This window comes from Leguminivora glycinivorella, chromosome Z (assembly GCF_023078275.1).
Source record: "Leguminivora glycinivorella isolate SPB_JAAS2020 chromosome Z, LegGlyc_1.1, whole genome shotgun sequence".
Classification (NCBI taxonomy): Eukaryota; Metazoa; Arthropoda; class Insecta; order Lepidoptera; family Tortricidae; genus Leguminivora; species Leguminivora glycinivorella.
Genome location: NC_062998.1, coordinates 42,714,392 through 42,724,215, shown reverse-complemented (window position 1 = coordinate 42,724,215; position 9,824 = coordinate 42,714,392). Strand labels below are relative to the sequence as shown.

Sequence of the window (9,824 nt, the reverse complement as noted above, 5' to 3'; positions counted from 1 at the left end):
TTTTCATTGCGATACGTCAATCTACCACAGCCGTTCGGCACAGACTAAGCGCGTTTGTGCCGATCGGCTCTAAGTGTTGTTACACAAAATCAAGTTGAGGTGCCCTCTCTAGTTAACATAATTACTCAAAGCCGCGAATATATAATTTTGTACTAATTATGACCATATAGTTATATTATTTACTGTCAACTTCTATTTTAATTAATTTTGTACTGCAAAGTTCTATTCTAATATTTATTCAATGTATGGTACCTGGCTTGAAAAAAAGTTCAATAGAAAATTATATGTGTCAAAGCCGTATAGATTGTTGTGGTGATACTTTTTATTATATTACTTAACGTTTGTAGTTATTTTGTTACATTTACAGAACATATAGTCAATGATTTACATTGGTTCGTGGCATTACAATCGAAAACTTATTTTTAATGCCTCAAACTGAATATTGGCCGTTTGGTAGCTACAAAAAAGTCGATGACTCGAACTTCAAAGAAGAGCCCTCTGTTTTAGTAAGTATTTTAAAAGGTTAACAATATTATGTACCTACCTAGTAGATTATAGCTTAACAAAATACTTTTATTAGAGTTCTTTATAGACTCTATTTTGAGTCGAGGTTTTTACAATAAGTTTTTGTTGTGAAGTAGGTACCTCTACTACCACTACCAACCTATAAGTACCTACCTATAGCTATTTAATAGGTTCCTATTAATTACATCGTGTTCACTGATGGATCATAATGTATAGGCACGGATTACGGAAGTTATAAAACTTAGACGTTGTATGTGTGGGTGATTGTATTAGAAGCATAAATTCGGAGTTTATTTTATTTTATTTTACTAGCAAAAACAGTTGGGCGACATGGAAGGTGAAGTTAAAGAAATCCAAATGGAGCTAGCAGCCATACGAAACGAAAGACTAGATGTGTCGAATCGAAAAAATAGGAATGTAATTTACGGATCGGTATGTTTTTTTCTGATTATGCGTAAATACATATATGTCCAGTCAGAAATAATGAGTACCTAGTGGGCAAAACACAACTCAATCAGCTACAAACGGTAAGAGTATACCTGCCACACAATACCACCTTTTCGAAATATAATATAATATTTCAATGTACGTCCCGTATATTGCTTATTAAATCAATAAGTACCCGCCTATGACATCGCGGCTATCAAAGGAAATTTAATCCTCTAGGTACTTACTTGAGGAGTGTCTTTTCAAAAGGGCTTATTTCCATTTTTTAGGGTTCCGTAGTCAACTAGGAACCCTTATAGTTTCGCCATGTCTATCTGTCCGTCCGTCCGTCCGTCCGTCCGTCCGCGGATAATCTCAGTAACCGTAAGTACTAGAAAACTGAAATTTGGTACCAATATGTATATCAATCACGCCAATAAAGTGCAAAAATAAAAAATGGAAAAAATGTTTTATTAGGGTACCCCCCCTACATGTAAAGTGGGGGCTGATATTTTTTTTCATTCCAACCCCAACGTGTGATATATTGTTGGATAGGTATTTAAAAATAAATAAGGGTTTACTAAGATCGTTTTTTGATAATATTAATATTTTCGGAAATAATCGCTCCTAAAGGAAAAAAAAGTGCGCCCCCCCCTCTAACTTTTGAACCATATGTTTAAAAAATATGAAAAAAATCACAAAAGTAGAACTTTATAAAGACTTTATAGGAAAATTGTTTTGAACTTGATAGGTTCAGTAGTTTTTGAGAAAAATACGAAAAACTACGGAACCCTACCCTGAGCGTGGCCCGACACGCTCTTGGCCGGTTTTTTCTTTTTTTTTTAACTATGAATGCAGTTTTTCTTAGTATAGAAAAGTACGCGTTGTTTTGAGATAAAAGTTCAAAAAATCTCGCCTTGATATTTAAAAAAAAGATTAACATCAAAGTTTAGAACACATTTTGAAAAATGTGTAATGATTATTTATGTGGATAAACCAATGTATGTATTACAACAACATTCATATCAACTAACGTTAATACAAATCCAAAAATAAAATAAAACTATTTTAAAATAATAACATTTACGCTACAAAGCCACAACAAAAGGGCTTAATTCCCAAGAGTTCGCATCAAAGTGCTTAATTCTCAAAAACATATGGTAATTAAATATTTATTTAGGTACACATGTTGCGTTTGATGTAATCATAGCATTAACGTCAACTTACAATATTACAATTTTGCAAATTAAATATTAATTTTAAAATCAATACCGTGGAATTATGTTTTTCTCGATTTCCCAAAAAAAGTTCAAAGTGGAAATAAGAGCCCTTTTGAAAAGACACTCCTCACTTGTACTGTACAGTTTTGGTCTAAGGAAAGCATTAATATTGGGAAAACTGTAGATGTTTTAATAATTATAATCATCATCACCTTCCTTACAAAAACCTCGGCTTTTTGCCCGGTTTTCTAAAATATTTTATATGTATTTTATTATAGATTTTAAATCGATATTATTTTGTGATAGCTGACCGACGCAGAAGAAGTCGTTCGTGACCACGGTGCAGCAAATCCCGTGGCTAAGTATCCTGAGGTGAGAAGCTCGCTAATACCATTGTAATTCCTTGCAAAGTCAGAGCAATGGGACACTTCCTCGTATTCACTGAGAACCTGGGACTGAGGGTTTCTGCCAAAAGTAAAGCGTAATCGATTTTATAATTTTTATATAACTCTTGACTTGAATTTAAGAGTTTAGAGCAGAAGGCAGAAACTTAAAGGTAGTTAGGTACTCGATTTTAGGCTCTCATGAAACAAACGGTTTACAATGCAGGTATATGCTAGCGCAGCAGTAGGTATCAGTGTTATTAGTGAAACCTCTTAAAAACAGTACAGGTAGTAGGTAGGCATATTAGGTATGAGACTGTACGTAACGTTACTCTATAAATTTGCTAGTGTAGTACCCTGCGGCTGGGCTGGCGTAAGTAGTGTAGTACCCTGAGGCGACGGATCATTGTTATAATACTCGAAATGGAAGCGAAGATTGAATAGAAACAAACGGACGACAAATTCATTATACATGAACTCTTAACATATTAAACTCTTAACATATATGTAGGTACTCAAACGTGGACTGCAAAAGAGTACCTACCCTACCCATGCTAGATACCACTGCCGAGTTATCAATAAAGTTGTCCCCGGAATTGGGGAAGTTTGGTAATTGAATTGTGATTTATGCACATTGATCAAGTAATGTTTCTCTAAAGATTTTAAAGATGCGTGAAGACCTGATTCGAGCAAAAAACGCTGCCGATGAAGAAAAAACACAACGAGAGAAATACGAAGAGAAACTTAAAGACCTAGAGAGGAAACTAAATGACATCTGCTCCGCTGAGTTAGTCGAAAAGGTACCTTCCTATTAAATAAACATTTAGTAAGTAATTTTATTTCGTTGTCTATTTTATTAATTAACTGGTTCATAAAATATTCCTTAGGGATCTCGGGATTATACCAATGAAGACGTCGCAGCGATGAAAACTCAAATCCGGGATATGAGAGAGGAAATCGAAGAATTGAGATTTACCGTCAACGAGAAATCGGAACAATTGCAGGAGTATAGAATGAGGGTAACGTTTATCACTAAGTATTTAAATAAAATCTAGATAGATATTAATTTAGGTCTGTTCTGTACATAATGGTGTTAAATATCCCAGTGATTGGTGGTATCCTGCAGGGTACCTAATTATTTTGCAATTTTGATAATATGTTTTCAAAACAATAACGCATAATGATATTGTTTATAAAGCATATGGACCGTCTGAGTGCGTTTTCACATAATCCGATGCGATATCGGATGTCGGACCGATCGATACCCCATACGTTACAGGCGCCATTTTGGATTTTTTCCATTGAAATCCTTCCGACATCCGATATCGGATCGGATAATGTGAAAACGGCCTGACCTGACTCTGAAGAAAATATTTTTCAAGTTGCACTGTTGCATTTGCACAATAAAGGCCATGCCAGGATAAGCTAAGTGAATCTGCCCCCAGCGAGTTTTGGCTTGAATTTTTTTTTATTGATTCGTCTTTGTATTAGTATCGAGTATGCCAAATTTCAGCTCCCAAAACTTTATAGTTTAGTAATTAAAAAAAAAACGAAATTTGAACTTTCTTCGGTATTATTTTTTCTGGGCAGCCGATTTCGACGTGCGTCACGTATATTGTGCATGTAGGTAGGACAATTATATGATATTAATTTTGTGTTATATTGCCATACAAAAACTTAAAAAAAAATGAAAAAAAAATTTTTTTTAAAGTATTATCGTGCAAGCGACACCGCCAGATTTTTCATCAAAGTAAACCTCTTTAATAAGCTACCAGATGAATATAAATACTTAATTTTATCTGTGGTAGAACAAGGTGTTTTTTTTATAGAATGTCAACCAAATTTTGGCAGTAGCAATGTACATCGAACTAAAGTATGGTATCCCTATAAAACGAACAAAAACCAGCAATGTACGTCGAACAGCCACAGATTTTTTTTTCAAGGGGCTCTTTGGGGCTGCAGCATTGGAATGCCTCCCTTCCCTAATAAAAAAAGCATATGAAACGCGTATACTCATCCTTTACTTCCTTACGAATTAGATAGTGTATTAAAAAGGGACGGATATATGCTAGTTATTTCTCTTTTTCGTAGGGTGGAGGTTTCCACAGATAAGATACAAATTTAATGATACGCGAAAATCCACCGATTTTCAAAACTAGTGTTGCTAGCCCGCGATTTTTCAAATTTGCCGCCTTTTTCTAGTGACAAGATTTGGTTGACGGTCTATAATTGAATACATCACAAAACATTTTACTCCCATACACGCTCGTTAAAACGAATCGCTGACAAACTCCAGAGAAACGTGCACGTTCGTCATAAACACTGGCCACTAATAAAAATTAAAAAAAAACTATATAATATGTTTTTTAATGAAAAAAAGTCACAAATTGCGAAAAACTTTCCTTATACAATTTGTATGAAAAAAACTTTTTTTTCACATGGTGTTTTTCTGATGCCAATCGATTCCATTCCTATTCAGTATCGAAAGTTTCTTTGAGCTCAGCTTGCGGTAATGTACTGGTATAACCTACACATTTTATGTAAATGTAACTTCAGTAAATTCTCGACGACTACTTATTACAAATTAATATGTTAATGCTATCAAATCAAGGCAGGTAGGTAAAAATAAATGAAAGAGTCGCATAACGTAGAGATTGCTCATTTTCCAAAAATTTGGAACAACTCATGGTCACATCAATTAAATTATATTATTTTATTACTTTATAGTATAAAGTAGGTTCAAAATATCCCGTAGACTCCTTTCCACACTTTAGTATTTGTTCCTGAGTTTAGATTGTCCCAAAATTAAATATTTACGAGGAATGCAACGTAGGCATTCGCCGTCCTTATTGTTTCCTTGATCTCTATACAGGGTTTGTAATCCGCAAGTCTAGTGCATCATCTAGGTACTACACAGGAAACCTATTCGTATTGTTATGAAGGGGTGCAGTGGGTGTTACCACCCCCGATGGAAGCTCTTATGATATCCACCCAGAATTCAATATGACGCACTTTCAAATTACAACCTTGTTTCTTTAACGGAACGTTGAATATTCAAATAATGCTTATGGGTGTTGTGTCACTATTCTGACCACGACATAGTTTCTTGTACCTCCTGATGGGAAATGATGTCCTGATAGTTTTTAGGAAGGATCGTTTCAAACGCTTATTTTACAGCGTCGCTAATGCGAGTTCAAAATCAAATTTCAAACAGATTTTTACTTGAACTGAGCGAGTAGACAAGTGGCTAATTGTTCACAGTTTTCACGAGTAGGTAGTCTCTTTCAGAGTAGAGTAGTTAGAGAGTATTAAGCAAATGATCTTCTATTCTTACATACTTATGAAGATAAATAGGTACTTACCACATGAAAACAACCATGATTCAGGTACAATATCTATGTCCATCACACAAAAACTTAATTACAGGGTGAAAATTAAGTGTAGTTTTAAAACTATGTCTGGTTTGATTTGTCGCCAGTCTAAATCAAAATCAAAATAATTTATTCAGCAAATAGGCCACAGGGGCACTTTTACACGTCACATGTACATAGGTATCTAGAAACAAACGACAACCGAACAAAGTGTCCTAATTTAATAAAAATTTGAATTAAAGTTACTAAGTTATAACAGCCCCAGTAATCTTAAACAGACCGGTCTTCACAGACGGCACCCGTTCACGAGTATAAGGCTTACACACTGTAGGTAAGTATAATGTTCCTTATTGCTGCAGTACCTACAAGCCCAGCAACAGGTGGAAGAGGCGAAACGGCAGCGCGAAATGATCGAGTTCGACAACAAGCAGGTCACGGACCAGATACATATAGAAATTCAGAAGATGAAGGTATGGGATGTCCTTTATTTCTTGTTTAAATTAATTCATATTTTAGAAAATATTTGTTTGTAAATTGGTCTGTAAAAATTTGGTTTAGTACCGTTTGGTAGCCAAAATTTCGTAATCGGCTTCAAACTGGGAATCTTGATTCCCATTTTGTAGCCGGTTACGTATGGGGCCAGAGTAGTACCGTTTGGTAACTAAGTTTTGTAACTGACTACAAATTGGGAATCAATATTCCCGGTTCGTAGCCAGTTACGTATTGGGCCAGCGTGGTACCATTTGGTAACTAAGTTTTGTAACTGGCTACATAACGGGAATACAAAATTCCCTGTTTGTAGCTGGTTACGTATTGGGCTCGAGTTATTGATCGGAGTTTCAACTAAATCGAAGCTAGGACGGTTCCTGTATATACGGACAGATGGACAGAGCCAAACTAAACTATAAGGGTTTCTAGTCAACTGAGTTGACTACGGAACCATAAAAAATACTCAATGCCGGCATTATTTGAATACCTAAATCATGTGTTCATGACGGCAAAAAAAAAAAACATTTTGTAACCAGTTACAATACGGGATATTTTTTCCCGTTTGGAAGCTGGTTACCACCCTTGGCTACGAATCGGTAATTTATTGATTTAGTCTCATTTTGTAACCAGTTACAACACGGGATTATTGTTCCCGTTTCGAAGCCGGTTACGAAACGTGGTTACAAATCGGTAATGGGAAAGTCCCAATTTGAAGTCAGTTACGAATTGGGATTTCTTTCCCGTGTCGTAGCTGGATACCAATTTTTATTTACGAAACGGTACTAAAGGAAAAATTTGGAAACAGTCAGGGCTAGCCAACCAAAGTTTGTAAATGCTTACCTCAAGTAGGTAACTGTAAAATACATTACATAACTTAAGGTAACTGTACCATATTACGGGAACTTAAGACGTTTCCTACTTTGAGTGAGGATTGAAAAAAAATACGAAGTTTCTAGTCGTGGTAACTATTTTATTTTAAGGATAAGTCTTCTACGATAGATTTAAGATATTATTTAGCATAGTAACTTCTAATTTATAGAAATTACAGTTGTTTTACTAAACCCTTAGTTTGTCCATTATTCCGGGATACAGTTTTGGCATGGCTTTTATTCCGGGAGTCGCTGTACGTAATTACGGGATATCTTTAAAATCCACGTTGTTGAAGCATATGTAAAAAAAACGAATTAAAGATATTGTTTACATAAATATACAATGCACATATCGTTTTGATAGATACTTATACAGAGTGTATTTTTTATAATTGGCAATGTTTTAATGGGCTGAGATGGGATGGGAAATATGATAATTTACGGTATAACAACGATATAACGATTGTATGATATAACGACGTGGTGTTATAAGTTTGACTGTGTGTCTGTCTATGGCATTGCTGTCATGGATGAATCGATTAAAATTTAGTTTTTTTTTCGTTTGAAAGCTGAATTTTAGTCGAGAGTGTTCTTTTCTTAGCCTTGTTTGATGAAAATCGGTCTACAATTTCGGGGTTTTTTCAAAATTTCATTTCAATCCAGAAGCTATTGCCGGTTATACAAATTTCATACTCAAGAAAATTTCACTTTTTTGGTACTAGTGATCACTAAGCTACACCGTATTGACCGTATACATACTTACGGCGGTGATATGTTATCCAATATAATTATATTATAAATAAATAGTATTCAATAAATCAATATTAAATGTAGGCTGTTCTGACTGAGTCCAACGAATATGTACTATTTCATATTTATATATGTATATCCTATTATGTATTCTACTCATGTACATTTTAGCTTTCTAGTACTAACGATGATTGAGCTAAATCGTAGACGGACAGACTGACTGGCGGACAAACGGATATGCGATATAAAGATTTCTAGTTAACTAAGGAAGTTTAAAAACAAAATGGCCGGGTCTCTATACCATATTTTATGTGCTTATATATTTTATATACTTCATATAAGTATGCCGGAATAAGATACAGTCAAAATAAAGGCTATATTAAAAGACAAACAAGATGTTTTAGTAGTATATTGGAAGATTATATAACAGTTATATTTATAACATCGAACTAAATAACCTTTGTAATGAAATAAAACAAATTTAATGTCGATACCACGCTCCAATATTTTGCAAGTATTACTCAACGAGTATACATTTCGTACTCAATTATGGGATTAAAATCTAAAAAATATATGTACCGTAATTACGTCATTATAATCTGTAATCTTTACTTTACGTATTTACATCATATATATGAATATACTTAACCGTAAATAGTAAAAAAAAAACATAAAAACATTATGGACTGTGTTTCCGTTATTCCGTGATACTCCCGCAATTAGGTATGTACACCACGTCAAAGTGGTGTACATTATTCCGGGAGCGGGTATTTTTATAAAAATATTCTTAAAATTAACTTGAAACGAAGATATACATGTCTATTGATATCTATAAGACAAATATTATACAAATTTAATATAAATAAACTTACCAGCATCACAGCAAACCCTTACGAAGTTCCGCTGCCGCGTAAAGCTCACCGTCAAACACGCCCATAGAAACTATTGCGTGGTTGCGACTGACTCGTTTGGAGGTACCTCACGGCTTCAAAATATATGGTATATATTCTAAAATCGACTTTTTCGGTTCTATTTGATCTATAGTTAATGAAATACTGCATTAAATTAAGATTTTACTGATAGTTTCCTTTTTTTGCGACAAAACTCAAAGTATACCGGAATAATGTACCATATTTTACTATCCCGGAATAGTGTACAGTTACCTTAATCACATTCGATACGCAAATATAATAAATATGGATCATAAAGTAAAATGTCGATAATAATATTAACTTGTTTTTAATACCTAAGCAAGAATACATGTAATTAGGTATCTCAATGGTAATAGTAAAAGTGTGGACAATTAGTTAAATTGAAACGTGGTAAGCTAACTAACAGTTTATATTTAGCGAGCAAACATGCAAACGTGTCAATGTATTTATCTAATACACCGGCGAAAGTATGCAATTGCGTAGCTGCAAATATTTGCTATGAGAAAAACATCAGTGCCATTCCAACTAATAATAGCAAATCGTCTTCGGCTACCGCGATAGATACTCATGAAATAAAACTATGGAAACGGATTAAGTACCTAAGTATATAAAGTATTCGAAACGTCGGGATGAATTGTAAAAACATTATACGTGATATTTATTATCCGTTTCCATAGTTTTATTTAATAGCAAATCTTCAATTAACCTTAATATAATCTTATTCTCAGTCAATCTGTGTAAGAATGTCCTATAATAATTATTTGTTTCAACCAAATTTGACAGACACATCATCATCACGCAGCAGACGTCTAATGGAACATCCCCTATACTTACAATAAAATTTAACGAACGTTTTAAC

General features: G+C 34.1%; 1 protein-coding gene across 2 annotated transcripts in view; it reads left to right on the top strand.

Annotated features, from left to right (window-relative positions):
- Positions 1–332: 332 nt before the first annotated feature.
- The window catches only part of LOC125240615 (myosin heavy chain, cardiac muscle isoform-like), a 36,451-nt gene continuing 26,959 nt past the window's right edge, over positions 333–9,824 (top strand). Inside the window, exons 1-5 of one of the 2 annotated variants that reach the window (XM_048148578.1) lie at positions 333–506; positions 2,478–2,543; positions 3,214–3,354; positions 3,442–3,573; positions 6,285–6,395. In XM_048148578.1, coding sequence (XP_048004535.1) covers positions 426–506; positions 2,478–2,543; positions 3,214–3,354; positions 3,442–3,573; positions 6,285–6,395 — 531 coding nt within the window. In that variant the 5' untranslated portion in view covers positions 333–425. Of the gene's footprint in view, positions 507–840; positions 958–2,477; positions 2,544–3,213; positions 3,355–3,441; positions 3,574–6,284; positions 6,396–9,824 lie in introns of those variants that run through there. The other variant, XM_048148577.1, reaches the window with a different exon arrangement.